This window comes from Diospyros lotus, chromosome 11 (assembly GCF_014633365.1).
Source record: "Diospyros lotus cultivar Yz01 chromosome 11, ASM1463336v1, whole genome shotgun sequence".
Lineage (NCBI taxonomy): Eukaryota > Viridiplantae > Streptophyta > Magnoliopsida > Ericales > Ebenaceae > Diospyros > Diospyros lotus.
In genome coordinates, this window is record NC_068348.1 from 25,376,350 (window position 1) to 25,394,657 (window position 18,308).

The 18,308-nt window shown below is 35.5% G+C and overlaps 3 protein-coding genes across 12 annotated transcripts in view; all 3 read right to left on the bottom strand.

Annotated features, from left to right (window-relative positions):
* Nucleotides 1–18,308, bottom strand: part of LOC127813134 (disease resistance protein RPV1-like) — a 210,627-nt gene that overhangs the window by 82,560 nt on the left and 109,759 nt on the right. The window lies entirely within an intron of this gene.
* Nucleotides 1–18,308, bottom strand: part of LOC127813137 (disease resistance protein RUN1-like) — a 54,015-nt gene that overhangs the window by 2,234 nt on the left and 33,473 nt on the right. The window contains exon 2 of the mRNA XM_052353929.1: nucleotides 216–388. Within this exon, the coding sequence (XP_052209889.1) occupies nucleotides 216–388 (173 nt within the window). The remainder of the gene's footprint in view (nucleotides 1–215; nucleotides 389–18,308) is intronic.
* LOC127813142 (vacuolar protein sorting-associated protein 25-like) lies at nucleotides 7,805–12,368 on the bottom strand. 5 transcript variants are annotated; one of them, XM_052353937.1, is made up of 6 exons: nucleotides 11,846–12,368; nucleotides 10,819–10,916; nucleotides 9,703–9,842; nucleotides 8,527–8,580; nucleotides 8,348–8,436; nucleotides 7,805–8,010 (listed from the first exon to the last, which is right to left on the bottom strand). In XM_052353937.1, exons 2-6 carry the CDS (start codon nucleotides 10,875–10,877, stop codon nucleotides 7,975–7,977), a joined length of 378 nt encoding a protein of 125 aa, XP_052209897.1. In that variant the 5' UTR covers nucleotides 10,878–10,916; nucleotides 11,846–12,368; the 3' UTR covers nucleotides 7,805–7,974. The 5 variants fall into 5 exon arrangements, with proteins under 5 accessions (XP_052209897.1, XP_052209895.1, XP_052209899.1 ...); XM_052353935.1 differs by lacking the exon at nucleotides 11,846–12,368 and adding an exon at nucleotides 11,418–11,570; XM_052353939.1 differs by lacking the exon at nucleotides 11,846–12,368 and adding an exon at nucleotides 11,383–11,443.

Below are 18,308 nucleotides of genomic sequence, written 5' to 3' on the forward strand. Positions count from 1 at the left end.
ACAATTTTAATGATATTGATCTTAAATTTTAAATTTTTTTTAAAAAAATAGAAATTTTACAATGGCAAATTGTTTCAATTAATATTTTTACTATTATGATTAGTCAAATTTACTTTTTTGATACATTGTTGCTCCTTAGAATATTTAATTAATATTGTAATTAAATTACAGTCCATTCACAACTATGGACAAAGAAGTAGGACGCAAACAGTTACCTATCAACTCCATCTGGCATTCCTGCTAAACCAGCAACTTCCTCCAGCGCTTTTCTCCACCCTTTCAATTTCTCCTTCCACTCCTTTGCTGCTTCACCCTCTCCCACCTCGAACTTGAATCGCTCTTCATGCCTCGCAAATGCCTCCGCATAAACTCCCTTTTGTTTCCTGACCTCCCACGGATCCACGCCGTAGAACACCGGCAGAACCACGTGGCCGGAGTCCCCCCTCCGTAGTCTTCCGAGGATCATCGCAAGCTCATCGAGGCACCAGCTCGAAGACGCGTAGTTTCTGGACAAGAGAACAATTGAAACCCTCGACTCTTGGATTGCCCTTTGCAGCTCAACCTTGATGCTTTCTCCTCTTTGGATTTCATCGTCGTCCCTGAAGGTGCGAAATCCGGCGTTCGTAAGAGCCGTGTAGAGGTGGTCGGCGAAGGTCCAGCGAGTGTCCTCGCCTCTGAAGCTCAAGAACACGTGATAGCTACCGCTGCTCCGAGAAGCGGAAGAGGAGGAAGAGGAGGCGGGCTCTTTGGCTCTTCTAGTAGTAGTCATTGAACAGAGGGAGCAGAGAAGAATGGATGTGTTGGAGAAAACTGGAGATCAATCAAAGTCTACCTCTATAATTTGATTTATCATCAGAATGATCGGGTAAAGAGTAGAGAGCATCGTCAACTATGAAGTCAAAAAACAAATCAAATTATTGAATGGGCACCTTCGAGGAAACCGACCAAAGCAAAGCCAATTCAGGGGGAGAGAGAGAGCGCGCCCAAAGCAAAGCATTGGTCAAAAAGCACATATTGAATGCGCAACAGAATCATGGGCGAAATTATTGAATGGGAAACTGCTAGGAAATAGGGCAAAATTTCGCTGGGAAAAAAAGTCCCAAAAAGTAGCGAAATTATTGCTAATACGATAATTTGATTTGTCTCCAACTAATTATTGCTAATAATGCGAGGAAGTAACGAAATGTTACAGTAAATGCACTGACCGAGTTAAAATAGAATATTAGAAAAACATAAATTGATAGTTAATTCCCTTCTTAAAATCTGCTGTAACATTAAATAAATTCTCAATGCATCGACAAAAATAATAAACAGAGAAGAGAAGAGAATAGATGAATCGGTCAGATAAGAGAAGAATCGGTTAGATTTGACGATTGCAGCGACTATCAACGAGCAGTGAACAGCGACAAGTTACAACATTAGCCATCGATAACTTATAGAACATAGACGATAGTGAAGGCGTGGGTGATGACCGAAGAAAATGTAAGCAATGGCCATCAGCTATGGCATAGGCAACGACGAAGGCGTGGGTGGTGATTGGAGAAGATGCACAGACACATTGTAAGAGGAAGATGAAAGGTCACAATGTAGGGATGGCAATTCCATGGCGCGGTAGGCGGGGACAATGAGTAGTGACTCGATCGGCAGCGACGATGGCAACGGCGGCTATGGCTGGGCGACGATGGCAGTTGTGGCTGAATTTGCTGGGCAACTAGTGACCCACTGTCTCATTATTTAATTATTTTATATATGTATATTTAATTTATTTTTTGAATATGCATATTTGATTATTTTATATAGTTGATTATTGATTATTTGTATGTGTATGTAATTATTTTCATGAAAAATAATTGCAATCAAATATTAAAAGTTGAAAAAATATAACAATTTTTAGGTAAAAAATTAAGCCAATCAAATACCTTTGGGACCAAAAAGGTGAAATCCCTCACCCTAGGGGCTCCCGCAACTCAGCCCCAAAATTAACATTTTCTCCGAAATTTAATTCTAGATAATTTAATTGTCTAAAAAATATTTTCTTTTCATGCAAATTCTATACTTGCAATCAAATACACCCTAACATCTTTGAATCAGGGTTGTTACATCTAGAAAATGGGGTTCTAGGATGGGATGACTTGGGTTTGAAACTTGAAATGAAGAAAACTGCTGACAGAATGAGAATTGCAGTCTTTGGATGAGCTTGCAGAGTTAATTTTTAAATGGGTGCATCAAGAAAGTAATCCCAGACATAATTATTTAGAAGTTTAACATTTTGTACATATATTATGTTAAATCTATATGTCTTCAAATGGAACTATTAGAAGGTTGTGCTTGGAACGTAATGTGTCTCTTTTGTATTGCAAGTGTTTAGTTCCTCATAAAGTTGAAATTTTTACATAATTAGTTTTGATGTCTCATAGAAAAAAGCCCATTAAAAGGAAAAATCCAAATACACTTTTTGATTAAAAATTTAAAATAATAAACGAAATTGTATATGCTCCCATAGTCTCCCAAACATCTCCGAGAGATAGTCTGTCAAAGACCTACACAAAGCAAACAAAAAGGAGACGACAGTACTAGTAGTAGGTGGCAGTGAAGCAAACGTGTGGCATACATGGCCCCCAATAGGCATACGACATGTGTGGCCCCAGTAGATATGCAATAGGCCTTTCACACCTCTTGCAAAATCCACTTTGTCAAAAAGGTGTTTTAACTGTTTAATTAAGGATACAATGAGCCTTCAAGCACATCTCCAGGAGATATGGACTCTTAGATAATTGACAGGTCTTCACGAGACCGTCTCATAGACTATAACAAACTTTGAGGGATTGTAAATTTTCATGTAAATTTTTCCATAATCAGGGGCCCACAATGTACAAAATAGATAACTCTGATATCTGAAAATCCCTTGAAAAGTCCTACAAAAAGAATAAATATTATCTATAAAGAATTATAATTCTACTGGAATATCAGAATAAATGTTATCTATAAGAATCCTAATTCTAGTGAATTTCAAAATGTCAAAATAGACATTATCTGTAAGAATTATAATTCTAGAGATTTTAGTAAAGCTCCATGTTTCTCTATAAATAAACAGGTTCTCATTTTAAAAAATGTACTTCTCTGACACTGGTGTTAATATGGTCTTCAAATTTCATTATTTTTAGTGTCTGATTTGAGTATTGAAGTATTTGAGCAATGACTTCTATGCACCAACATTTATAGTCACTAAATTTATTATTGTGTTCAAGCGATAATAAATTGTGATGGATTGTTTGAATATAAAAGAAAAACTGTGCAAAATAGGTATCCTTCCATATTCTAAAAGTTCTTGGGTTTTCTGCAATGTTCAAATGGAATCAACATAATGCCTTTTCTTATATTGTCGGGTCATTTGGTCTTTGTAGAGTAGAATTTTTAGCTAGTGGGGTTAGTGTTGGGTATGCCTAGGATCTTTGAACCCTTTGATTGATGAATGGTTTCTCTTTGCCCATGGTAAATGCAATCACGGACATAGCTAACAATGTTATTTAGTGGAACGTAGACAATTTGATTGAAAAGAAACATGACTATTTTTGGCTAAGGTTCTTCAACTTAAATTGACATTTTCGTTATATCCATTAAAAAGATGGGTTTTTGGCTTTAAACGTCGGACTTTTCCCTTCCATATGGGACAACTAGCTTGTTTCCAGGGGTGTACAATCAATTATAATCGAGCTCAACTGACAAAAAATTAATAACCGAATCGAATCAAATCGAGGTGAACCAAATCGACTGAATTATCTAAACTAATCGAACTAACTAAATTTTGAGCCGTTATAACCAAATCAAAAATCGAATCGAAATTCTTACCAAAAAAATCGAATCGAACCTAATAAAAGAGGATTGGGTTGTCAGTTCAGTTCAGTTTTTCGGTTAATAATACCAAAAAAATTGAACTAAATAACCGAAATTCTTGAGAGAAATAGCTGAACCGAACTAAATAACCGAAAATCTTGAGGCAAATAATCGAACCGAACCGCTACTGGTGAAAAACCAAGCCAAACCAATCGAACTTATCGATTTAATTCAGTTTACTCAAATTCTTGCTCACCCCTACTTGTTTCATTCCGCTTTTCCACTTAAGCATTGATGAATAACTCCATGTTCAACCTTGTGACTCATTAGGAAACCCTAGTTTGTTTGGGATTGAGGGCGTTCTTAGAAAATTTAGTGGCATTTTTTTGTTGGAGTCAAGAATGAGAAGGAAGTAATTGGAAGAAGATGAGAAGGAGATTGGAAATTTCTGGGTTAAAAATTCCCTTTATTTATCCAACAAACTTGTTAATATAGTCTCTTCTAATAACAGACCATACTGAGAGAGTATCTCTCATACAATGAGGGAGCATCTCCCATACAAATAAGAAAAAACGTGGCTGTCACACCAGCCTTAACAAGAAATAAATTAGGAATAAAATAGGAACCCACTAACTAGAAGCTACTACTCGTGCGCTTCAGTTATTGACCAAGTCATCTTAATACTAATAAAAACAGTGAGAACTGCCATTGCCCTACATTGCATAACATTTTTTCTTACATTTTTCATGTCCTACAAGAATTAAGGAGTCAAATAAGGTGGAGTTGTTAGCTTAAAAGCCCTAGAGTTATCTTTGGAAAAAGATGATTTTCAATCAATTTCGTGGATAATTGAATTAGATTCGAGCAACGCAATCAATTCAGCTTCCAATCTACTCTCTTGTGAGAATCCTTGAAAATTATGAGACCATCTAAAAGGGTTGGATGGGTGGTCTAAAAGTTTTAGCTTAGTCACTTTTGTTCATGTGCTATGAAATGCTAATATACAGTGACAAATTCTCTAGCTAAAGAACCAACCTCTCAACAGAGAGTGTTTGTTTCCTGGATATAGGAGCTTTGTGAAGATGCAAGGGATACAAACTTTTTGATCCTTATTCGATAATGTTAGATGTAACTAATATTTGCAAGTGATCTTTTATACATATGAAGGCTTTGTTTCTTGATTTCTCTTTGTAGCTGATGGGCAAATGTTTATTGTCCTTATTAACTCCTCAACAATGATAGTGTTTTTGTCGATGTTTATCAGGAGTTAATGTTTTATCCAAATGCTCATTTGACGAATAAACAATTGACTTCTTTGTTTTGCTCAAATCCTTGTGTGAATGTGAAGTTTTGTCTTGCAAATAGTCACTTTTTACTGATCATCTACTTCTAAAAAAGGAGCTATACTTTTGTTGAGTTTATCCATGTTGAGGTTTCTAATAAAGTGAGTGTTGTGTTGATGTTTTTGTTGGGCAATTATATTGCAGGAGTAACTCTCTCTCTCTCTTTTATTCAACTTTGGACTGAGTTTTGACTTCTTTGTTTGTATCAAGAAGGTGCATTTATTTAAATTAATAAATTCTCTCATCCTTTATCAAATAGAAAGATTAAAAATATATGAAAAACACATGTACTCTCAACTCAAACTCAATTCAATAAACTCATCTCACTCTAATAATTTAATCATTTACCAAATACCCATTTTAATAATGTATTACCTCCCAACTAACCTCAACTTGCTTTGAACTCAACACATCAAATACTTTTATATAATCAAATTCACATTACTCACCTACATCATGAGCTGATAATGACAACATGAATTGTGCAAGGTGCATGGAGTAACAAATGAGAATTTTTATAGTTAATAGAAAAATTTTCTATACCAAATTTAGGAAAATATCAAATTTAAGATAAATAAATTAAACTAATAACAGTGTTCTAAAACACGCTAGGCGCTAGTCGGGCGCCAGGTTGAGACCTAGCGCCTAGGCGAGACCTAGAAAAATTGCTATTTTTTAAATTAAAATTCATATTATTCTAAATGTACATACAAATTAAAATTCATATTATCCCAAATATACGTATAAATTAGATAAAGATTATGAAATATTAATATAGATTATTAAATTTAGAGTTTAGACTTTGTGAAACACAATTTATAGGCATTAAAAATAATATAATCAAATAAAGACATAATAACAAAATACAACAATAACAAAATACAACACTTGGTGGAGGAAGAACAACTCAACAAAATACAAGCAACAAATTACAACCAGCAGCAACAGCAAGCAGCTGCAACAAAACACTCGGCGGAGGAAGAAGATCAAGAACCAGCAACGCAAGAGATGGTGGCAGCGTGCAAGCACGAGAGAGGTTGCTACTGCTTGCTTATTGCTTACCAGAGGAGGCGCAGGGTGAGTGAGGAAGATGTGTGAGCAAGCACAAGAGAGGCGACGGCGACGGTGTGCGAGCACGAGACGGCGACGACAGCAACTCTGCAACTGCAAGAGACGGTGGCCGCGTGCAAGCACGAGAGAGGCGACGGTGACGAGGACTCGACAACAGATTGACGGTGGCGATGCGCGCAAGAGAGAAGGGGAAATCGACGAGAGAGAAAGGGTAACGAGTAAGGGGAAACAAAACTCTAATAAATTTATACTAATCCATTCATTAGGCCGATTAGGCCATAATCGACCGGGCGGTTCACGAGACTAAGCGTCCGCCTTGGCCGCCTAAGCGCTGCCCGGTACCAATTAGCCGGGCTAGCGCCTAAGGTGGTCGATTTGGCCATAATCGCGACGGCCAACAGCCGCCTAGCGCCTTGCTCCACCTAGGCCGCGTTTTAGTTCACTGACCAATAATACAGTTCCATCTCGTGGGAATAGGCTAATAACATACCAAAAAGACAACAAAAAAGGAAAGCACGATATAGGAAATTTGGCGCCTTCAAAATCATTTGAAGCCCCCTTGAAGATGGTAAGCTTCTCCTTGTGTAGCGAGAGGGGAGTTTGTAGATTTTTTATTAATAGCAGCAACTTCAATTTCATACCCAGGGATGAGGCAATTCCCAATTGCTTAGCGAAGTGGGCAAAGCAACATGCATTTGCAAAAAGGGAATTGAGGAATTTTGCAATTCCCTCTTTTGATGGCTCTTTCTTGAGAGCTTTCCAAACAAAGAGAGATAAAGGTTGGCCACCCCAGAGCAAAAACAAAAGCAAAGTCATCTCCAAGTCAAAAAGCAAAAGCAGAGCTTATGGCCCGCCCCATAGCAAAAGCAAAGGCAAAGTAAGTCAGTGTAAAGCTTGATGCCTCATTTTACAGCTATAGGTCTCTAAAACCCAAAAAGTTTACCAAATGCGTCTCTTCCAAAATTATGATTAGAATACCACTTTTCAATGTCACTGTTGCCACTATTATGACATTTCTTGTGACAAAAAATGCCTCTAAGTTGTACTTGATTGGCTAAGTCGAATTCATAAGTTAAAACACCTTGATCTTCGTCTCAAATTTAAGACAAATAAATTAAAGCAACAACACAACTCGCATATTCATTAGAAAAGACCCGTCATTAACCAAACAAATAAGGCACAAAAGGGAAAAACACTAAATAGAGAATTTGATGCCTTCATCATCAGTTAAAGCTCCTAAATTGTAAGCTTCCCCTTGTGTTCTAGTAGCTTTAGCGCTCGCATTAGGACTGTTCGCTCCACACCATGAAGCTCTATATACGTAGCATCCAACAAACATACAATGAACAATAGTACAATAAAATTAAATAAAGCACAACAAAAAACTATAATTTTTACAAAGATCCTTCACTTCTTCCTCCTACTCCTGCCAACAAACTGGTATCAAGAGGTATTTTTAGGAATCATGGTTTACTTGTTCCCTAAGATTCAGTCCCTGATCGGATCTCCTTTACTGTCATTACACTATCTTCCAAGCCATTATCTTTCACCTAACCAAACATACAACAACAACATGTCCAGCCGTTATCCCACTATGTGGGGTTGGCTACATGAATTCTAGATTTCTATGTGGGTTACATTCCAACAGATAGTTTGTCTAGAATTCATATTTGGATCCGACTAAGTTTTACGCTGGTTGTCGGCTACCTAACGCAACCCTCCTCCTTTATCCGGGCTTGGGACTGGCAGTGAATAATATCCCCTGTCGGAGTAATAATGAGATGAAATGAAGTGAAATTTCAACACCATCTTCATATGGAAAAGTTTCATGAGATGGTGGTGAATGAAGATAATTGATATAGTTGTGTTCCATCATGTTAAAGGAAAAAAATATATTCAAAACTAAAGCAAGGGGACAACATTAGTACTAAATGAATATCCTCAAACTGATTACTATTTCACAAGGGACCATCCTTCACCTAATCAAACATGTTGATGTAACACATAACAAAAGAACAAGATGTTTTGAACATAACAGATCAAGCAAGCTCACATGATCAACAAGTAGGTTCTTATTAAGAGATGAGATAACTACTTACGAATCCAAAAATCGAGTCAGCCCAATCTTGGATGCGGTGCCAGAGGATAAGGCATTTTCTGTGTCCCTTATCCATCCATTCTGCACGGCCTGTTTAGTAGAAAACTAACCCCTAAATTTACATGCAAGTGCTTAAAAAAGGGGGAAAGAATATAAGAAATATTAAGGACCTTGACAAACCTTCAGAAACTAAGGATGACAGGAATACCTCCCTAGCTTCATGACTTAGAGACCCTACATCAAGCGCAACAAGAAAAAATGCAGACATACTAGTTTTTGAAAATAAAAAGGGCATCACCAATGTACAAGGCTTACTTTTCTCAGCTAATGTAGAGAGAGAGAGAGAGAGAGAACAGAATACAAACAGATGCATTCATATTAACATTATCCCAAAAACTCTTGCCATTTATATCACAAAATCCACTAAGTGGATACACTTCTGTTTTAGATTGATATGATTAAAGGACACAAAACAACGGCCAATAAAACTATGCACGACAGCAAGAAAAGATTGATTCATTGAAGAAGAAGAAGAAGAAGAAGAAGAAGAAGAAGAGAAGAAATTGGGGAAGAATCCAAGTGGGAAAGAAGGGGGAGGAAAAAATTTCAGCATAGGAAATCTCATAAAATTGAATTTCAATTCAATAATCACATCCATTCACATAGCAAAATAGAAAAAGGGGAACCATGTAGCTGCTCCACCTCCCTGGATAGAAACTCATAGTTGACTTTATCTAAATCCTACTACTTTTTTTTTTTTTAAAGAAAAAATCACACTCAAGAGGGAATTGCAGGATAAAGTTTGAGAACCAGTCATGAAGACATTATATCTGTTATTTGAACAAATCAACTGAACCCACAATATCCAAAAATTTTAAACTCGGTGTGACAGTTAGGATCCTATCATGGCATAAGGAATTCCACTTAAAAGGCCCTACATGGGTCTCAAAAGATTGGTGACACTTCTGTTGGACAAACATTTTAACAAAGGACTGAAACTCATCAAGGTGTGTTGTTCTGAGTAAAAAATAAATTCAAGTTTTTTGAAAATATTTTTGAATAAATAAAGGGACTGATATATCCCTTAAGCAATCCATTTGACACGTAAAAAACAGACATGTTAAGTCCCAAAAAATCTACAAAGTACATAGTAGATTAAACTATAAAAATACAAGTACAACATCTAAGAAATATCTATTTCCAACTTTGCCAATCCTTTGAAATCCCTTACATAGCAGCCATCCAAGCATTCAATTAGACCCCAGAACTCACATAGTTTCAGAGAGAAAAAAATAAACATGCAGCTGTTACAGAAAATAAGAGAACAAGAAAGAAGGTAATGAAGAGATAGCTTACTTTCAATTACAGGATTTGGGAACAGAGGAAAGTCATTTTCGAGTTCAATTATAAAAATATTTTGAGCTCTACAGAAATCAAGTACTAGTTCCTTCCAAAGTTGTATCTGCTTTTCCCTAGTGTCCTTAACTGGCTGCAAGCTAAACAGAAGAATGCGTTCAAAGTGAGCACCAAAATTTTAATCAGGTAAAGGCTTGGGAGTGAATAGCTTAAATAAGCATGCTTGACATTATAACTATTTGAATATGTGGGAATCTTTGGAGTAAAGATGAAAATAAATATCCAACCATGCATGCAAAGTTTGGAAATAACTATATTGGATATAAATCTGAAAATTAAAGCACTGGTAAAATTGACATGCAGGTTAGTCATTTATTTTTATATCAATACCACACATCTGAAAACCATAGAGGCTGGAATATAGCAGTTCTATACCAAAAAACTTTTTTCATTGTTTAAGATCCTAAGGGAACCTATTTCGTAGGTTAGAAAATTGCAAAAGAAACATATGGCATCACTCATTTTGTATCCAAATCGTAGGTTCAGTTTACTATGTTCTGCAGCATCAATTTGGAAATATCAAAATAGTATGGTATGAACCCAGACAAAAACAAAATAGTGTGGTATTGAAGGAAATGATAGAATCCGAGGAGAAGGGTGAGTGAATCTAATGGCATATACATGACCAGAAAAAAAGGAAACCAGGTAGATGCTACTGATGTTCTGAAAGTTTCATGGAGGGTGGATCACTTTATTATTAAAGGGAATATTGTAGCCCATCCACTCAAACTATACTCATGGAACCGTATAGTTTCTTTGCAAGGCAACAGGAAATGCGAAGAGTTTTTTTTTTTTTCTTTAAAAAAATACATGATTGTTAAGAACAATGATACTGCATAAGAATGGCAATTTCAATTTTTTTATTGATTTGTTAAAATGTGCCAAGTCAAGGCCTACTTCAAAAAGCACGCCATTGAACATATAGGCTCTTAACAAATCTCTCCAGCTTGAGAAGTACTAAAAAAAAAGATATTTTTTAAAACAAAGGAAAGCAAACTTTTTTCATTTTTCTTTTATAGGTAACCAGTCAAAAGCATCAAAAGCACAAGCTATTACGTGAAGTAAGGTGGATAATTGAAGAAGTGGGGCAGCTTGAAATCTCCCAATTTCTGCATCCTTCTACCTTATTACTTTATGATCTGCATGAAGTGAATCTGTTTAACAGAAAACAGTTAGGATAAAGCAGTTAGCAAACAAAGATATAGCGACATCAATCATTGCATGATGCAGTATAAGCAAAAAATTCAAAACTATTTCCATTTTCCCATCGAACTTAACATTTGGTATAAATATCACATCCATAATTGAACATATTTATAGACTTGGATATCCAAAGAAAATGGGATCTGTAAAGGCACACATACATGAATATAATATATATTGATAAATTATTTGCAGATAACATAGATAGATACAAAGAATCATTCAGACAACTTACCAAATAAGTGGAGGTCATCAAACAAAACAATGGGCACTTGCATGGAATCAAAAAACCAACAACAACAACAATAACAAGCCTGAATCCCATTAGGTAGGGTCAGTTACATGAATTCTAGATCTCCAACCATCTCTATCCAGGAAAAAAACAAACCTTAAGATTAATACTAGTTATGAGCAAACCTGCCAACTGAGATTTGTCAGTGTAAATCACCTACCTAGAGAAGAGTCCAAGATGGTGAGAGAGACAGAAAAGGGGGGGGGGGGGGGGGGGGGGGGGCGCTAGAGAGAGAGAGGACCCCTTGTGGGGGGGAGGGAGAGTAGCAAGAAGGTGCAAGGAAATTTCACATAATTATTGTGTATTCAAGTTCAGACGTCAAGAAAAGGATTGGCAGAAAACTGGTGGTTGTGGTTGCTTTAAAGACAGCTGCATCCCAAATTGATATCATAATTAAAAAATGCACAAGCAAGAGACTAAGTGAACTAGTCTACTTGGAAGACATCTGGCAAACAAACAAGCAAAACTAACATAAAACAGAGTTATCAAGGATTAATCAACTCAAATGAAACTAAATTAATGCTGGACCAACCTTGTTACAAAGAGATTGAATTCCTTGGACGGTAAACAAAAATAGAAAACACTCACTTGTCCGGACTTGAATTGAGCTGTTTTACTTGTTGTCTGTCTAAAGCGCCAAAAAATGGATAAAAAAGAATATGGAAAAGAAGATAGAATCCGGCTGGGGTGAAATTGAAATTTACAACCAAAGAAAGGATGCCCTCAGTACTTGACTCCAAGCTCTTTGATTGTGATTTCGACAGGGAGTATGTTAGGCCGGTTACTAGTTTCCCTCATCAGCCAATTCAAGTTTTGGAAACCTTCACAAATTGTTTGAATGGAATGGTGCACTGATTGAACATTAATTCACCACTCTCAAAAACCAAATCTCACATGCTTTCAGGCTTCAGCTCGTTTCCATTTCTCTTCTACAAATTCCAAATGGCATAAGGAAGGAGGCATGAAAACTTCATTGCTAAAACCGACAAATGGACACGTCCAAGTGTGAAAACCCATTAAAGTCGCACGATTGAAGTCAACAGTCAATCTTGTTACAATAATGCAGTGATCAAAGACGAACCTCCTCAGAATGCTTGGTCCCACTGCTACCGCCGTTGGATGTACAATTGTTGACGAGAGGCTTTCACCGAACTTTGTGGCGGGACTCTATTTTGCCGCCACTTTCAATTCTCTCCCCCTAGGGTCAGGGCCATACCTGAGATTTTGTGAAATGTAATGTACATTTAAATTTTATTTTTTTATAATAAAACATCAAATAAATAAATAAATATTCATATCATATCAAAAATAAAATAAAAAATTTAACAATTTTAGCATGGACAACTCAAATATTCAATCACAATTATCACATCTCAGCCACATCAATTCCTAACTAAATGAAGTAGTCAAATAACAATTAGCAAAAAACCTAAAGTCATAATTCCTAAACTCATTATGGGTGTTAAATTAGCCAAAATAAAATAGAAATACACATTAAATAGAACATAATCAAGTAAATTAACTTACCTCTAGTCTCTTGGTCTCTAGAGTATGGAGGGATGCCCACTAGCCACTGGCCACTGCTTGCCTGCCTGCCAAGAACAAGAACACAACACCAAAAATTGAACCAAAAGATTTTTCTGTCACTGGTATTGAATTTGAACCCGAACAGAACACAACACCAAAGATTGAACCAAACCTCAAAAGATTGAACCAAAGTGTCCCAATGGCAATACAGAGAGGCGAGCGACCCAGTCCCCCACGAGAGCAAGAGTTAGAGAGCCAGATCCAGTAGCCACAGATGCGACCTCCCCAGCTACCGACCGAGAGGCGAGGGCGAGCCGCGAGCGAGAGAGCGAGCAAGCGAGAGGTGAGGGCGAGAGGCTAGAGCAAAGGCGAGGGCGAGCCGCAAGCGAGAGCGAGCAAGTGACAGGCGAGAGCGAGGGCGAGGGTGAGGGGGAGCCGCGAGCGAGAGCGAGAAAGCGAGCAAGCGAGAGCGAGCAAGAGAGCCAGAGAGGGATAAGGGTTTGCAGAAGGCACTGATTGGGGGTGGGCTTGGAAAAAATTAATGGGCCCCAAAAATGACAAAATTTATGGGCCTGAGACAACAGCCTCTTGGGGCTCACTATTGGTCCGGCCCTGCATAGGGTGGTTTGGCAATGAAAGGATCACAGGACACCCAGCTTCCACTTTGCACCTCTCCTCCCAGGGAAAATGTATTTGAAGCTTGTCAGCTATCATGTCAGAATTTCTCAAATATATAGTTATCCGTTGAAAATAATGATATAAATATATTTATAAGTTTACCTCATCACAAAAATATTTTATTTTATGATTGATTTTTAATTTATCCTTCTATTTACTAGATATTTAGAAAGAATGAATTATACTATATTCATGTCTCATTCTACAAATTAGATGGACTTTCTTTTTATTCAAATGTTAAAAAATTCATTAAGTATATGTAATCTAGATTTAAGAGCATTGATAATTTTATATAATTTTTAAACATTACATAGAATTAATTAATGTAATTTACAAAGAGTGAAGTGTAGTATTGTATTTTTACTACTCCTCGTGTACAATTTATTTTATCTGGTTAGAACATATAAACTTTCTTATAAACTAAATTTGTTTTCAATAAATTAAAATAGAATGAATTGTAAAAAACATTTATAATGACTTTTGTCCAACGGGCGATGAATTTATCTAGGTTTATTGCACACAAAATTCATTGCCAATATATGATGAACACACAGAAAAAGAAAAAAAATAAAAAAAATAAGAGTTCGACAAGAACGTGCTTAGGTTCCATCAAACCCAAAACATAGAGAAAGAAGAAGAAGAGGAAGAGTTTGATGGAACCCAAGTTTTCATTACATTAAACCCAAAACATAGAGAAAAATAATCCAAAAAAAAAAAGAGGGGTTCTAAGTGGAAGAAGGGTTGTGATTGAATCCAAGAAGAAGAAAATGAAGGAGGAGGAGGAGGGGAGAAGGAAAGAGAGAGAGACTTATCCCCTACAAGTGATTGCTATTGTCTTGGCCATCACATTTTCTTACTATTTGGAGAGATAAACAAATCGATAAGAGATCTGAGAAGGCAGATAAATATAAATAAAAAAAAGATTTGAGGTTAATTAATTATAAGAGAGAAATTACACCATTATATTAAACTGCAAGGATACTTTATATTTTTTTCAAACAGTAAAAATATTTTTTTACAATTATCCTAAACTTCATACATATTAGATAGAAGTTTTCCTTAAAAATAATATAAAAACAAAAAAATACAAAAGAATCTTGGGATGATTGTCCCTTTGTCAGGGCATCCCTAGAGCTTGCCCAACTAAGTTTTGGATTAGGTGGATTAGTCCTACCTTAGTAGCGGAAAACCAAAACACCATGCGGTCTCACCCTTACACCAAATAATGTATTAAAAGAATGATTGCTCATATGCCTTCACGATCGTGGTATAATGATAATATACTTAAAAATTTATATGGAGTATAGGAGTTTAAATTTGTGCGACGACTTGAAAGATTAAGTTATTGTTGGAAGACATCATTTAGGTAGAAGACAGTAGTAACATTGGAAAACAAGTTTTATATATGGATTGCACCGAATGTTCGATTTTAAGTGTGTATAAATTGTGTTTGTATCCAATTTATCTGGGAGATGCATTAGGGGAAAAGGTTACTCAACTTTAAAAATTAATTGGACAAAACTCAAACACCCCAAATAAAAAAAAATTGATTGCTCATCTAACTTTATTGTTCCATGCAATATTCAGGACTTGAGAGGTCTCATATTCAAACAATAGCTATTCTATGTAAGGAGTCATCAAATTGCACAGATATAAGCCGCCAACTCACCTAGAAATTTTTGTATAAATTTAGTTTATTTAATAAATGTAGACTCAACCAATCAAAACTATTCATGATGTTTTCATTTGAGTTAGACAATCTTAAATTTTAACATTTTTTATTGATTCAATCTATCATTAAATTAAGTTTATACAAGAATTTTTCTTTAGTAAATAACATAATTGCCCAATTAAGAGGGAAAGTGTAATGATTTTTAAAAAATTTGCCATGCCATTTTGCCTAACCATACACAAAATATAATCATCTTTTCTATATTATTATGTATGTATTTGACACCATGCTTTTGCCATAGGATCACATGAGATAATTGTTCAACACTCTAATTGTAAGGTCCCGTAAATGGTAAATTAATTTAATTTTGGGATATTTTGATTTTAAAAAAATTAAGATAATTAATTTTGTTATTTAAGAATTTTTGAAATTAAAAAAAAATTGAAATCAATTTAATTATGTGATTTTTAGAAGTTTCGAGCATTACTGTAATTATTATATGGGGGTGAGAGTGTAATTAATGGAAAGTTAGGGGTGCTGGCGTGAATCGCGGAAAAGGGAAAAAAGTCACTTCAAATATAATTTAAGTTACATATAGGTTATGTAACAGCCCGTCTTCTTGGGCATGTTATGCCTTAAGAAATTTGGTCTATTTTTTTTTTTTTTTGTTACATTATTCCCAAAATTCCCTAAGACCTTATCTAGTGCTTGACGAGAAGTTTACACTAGAATTTAAATACAAGCGGAAGCTAAATCGAACCTGCTCATGGTAATGCATAATTTAATAATTGTACATGGCATTTAATACAAATTAATACATAAGGCGTTTGATGATGGAACAATGTACATAAATCTTAAACTAATCATATTATAACATAGTACATTTACTCGCATCTTGATGTCTCGTGTCACTACACATCACCACTCTCTGAATCATCTCTGCAAGTCTCGGCTGGAACGTTGAATGTTCCAGGGGCGAACCCATGTTAGATGATGAATCATCTAAGTAAAAATACCAAATGCAATGTTATGAGTGTATGCAATGTCTTTCATCGTAGGCGTCAACTACACCCCTCATGCTGTCTATCATTTTAGCGGCCACCTCTTCGAAGCCGGGGTGTATGGGTGCACCCTTGATAGGCCAGCGGTGTCAGTTCGTACTCCCTACGGCCTCATATGCATGTGATTAACAGTATCATTGTGCATGTATGCATTTCATAGTATGTCATTGATGCAGTCTACATGATGGTTTCATATCACAGCATGCCAATATGATAAAGCATTACATTTATAACTGCATTAATTTCAGGCAGCATACTTACGGCTAATTTGTCTCGAATTACGTGCCAAGCGGCTATCCCTTAATCTCCTTGCTCACAAGGACCCCTACAGCAGAGATTTATTTTTTTAGAATACCATTTGCTAATTTTTCATAATTTCTTCCATTTTTTTTATTATTATTCCTAAGCTTTATCTCTTCCAAAATTACATAATAATTATCTAGACTTCATAAAAATTTACTTTCTTTTTACCAATATTCTTTAAATAATATTCTTAGTATTCTGGAATTTTCTTGTAATTTTCTAACTTTAATTCCTAGTTTCCCTTATTTCATAATAGCTAAATATGTAATTATTATATAATAACTACCTAATCTTTCAATTTATTAAATTTCTCTTCACTAATATTTCTTAAATAACACTTATAACATTCTGAAATTTTTCTTGAAATTTTCAGAATTAAAATACTATTTTTCTTTATAGAAAAATCTTCTTAAATTACATAATAATTACCTAATATTTCATTTTATTCAATTTATTTTCACTAGTATTTCTTAAATAACACCTATAACATTCTGAAATTTTTCTTGAAATTTTCAGAATTAAAATCCTATTTTTCTTTATTTCTATAATAGAAAAATATACTTAAATTACATAATAATTACCTAATATTTCATTTTATTCAATTTATTTTCACTAGTATTTCTTAAATAACACTTATAACATTCTGAAATTTTTCTTGAAATTTTCAGAATTAAAATCCTATTTTTCTTTATTTCTATAATAGAAAAATCTACTTAAATTACATAATTTTGGCATTTTCAGAAAATTGCTTTACCAATATACCATAAACAACATTTCAAATTTAATAAAAAAAATTTCAAAATTTTACTCTTTTTTTTTTTTTTTTAATTTCCTGACGGCGCGCGTGAGCCGCACGCGCCTTCTTCCCACTCGCGGGCGCGTGTAGCTCACGCGCCCGACTGGTTCTTCTTCTCTAGCGAGAGCTTCGCCGCCGGCCGGCCATTTGATCTCTAAACTCGATTTTTCTACTCCTAATCTCTAGATCTCGACATTACGAACACATTGATACAAAAATTACACAAAAATAGGATCGAACTTATCTCGAATCGACCGAATATCTCTCGGCTCCGGTGAGTCGCGCGTTTTCCGGCGAAGCTTCGATTCGCCTTCTCCTCTGCTCCGTTGGCCTCCAAATTCTCCAGAAACGAAGCCCACGACTTGAAGATCAGAACCCTACTCTCAAATCTCTCAAACCCTCTCCCAATCGACCGATCTAAGCTTTGCAATTTTTGGATGGGTTGGCTTGTGCGAACTGGGCTATTTATAGCCGAAAAAGCACGCCGCTCATGTCAATTCGAAGCCCACGTGGCCGGGAAGGCCATACCACCGATCAATCGCCATTAAAAACCCCCCCAGCCTTATTAGTTCCCGGTTGTAGGCGGCCATGCGCGCTGCCTGCAACTTCCGGATTTTCTGGATTTTTCTTGATTTTTTTTTTTACATACATACATACGAATTTATTACATATTTATATTTATTTCTATTTATATAGCTATACATACATATTTATATTTATATTTATATTTTACATATTCAATTACATGTTTTATATAAAATAAATATACTTAAACTAAATAAGCTAATCATTTAAACCGAATTAATAAACTTAATTTTATAAAATGCAACTTAGGGTATTACATTCTCTCCTCCTTACAAAAATTTCGTCCTCGAAATTTGATCATTCCTCACTCATTCTAACTATAGGGTCTTTAAACAGGTATGGATAGTTGAGTTTCATATCTTCTTCTCGTTCCCAAGTTATTTCTTCGCTTACGGGGTTTCTCCACAAAACTTGTACCAGAGGAATTGA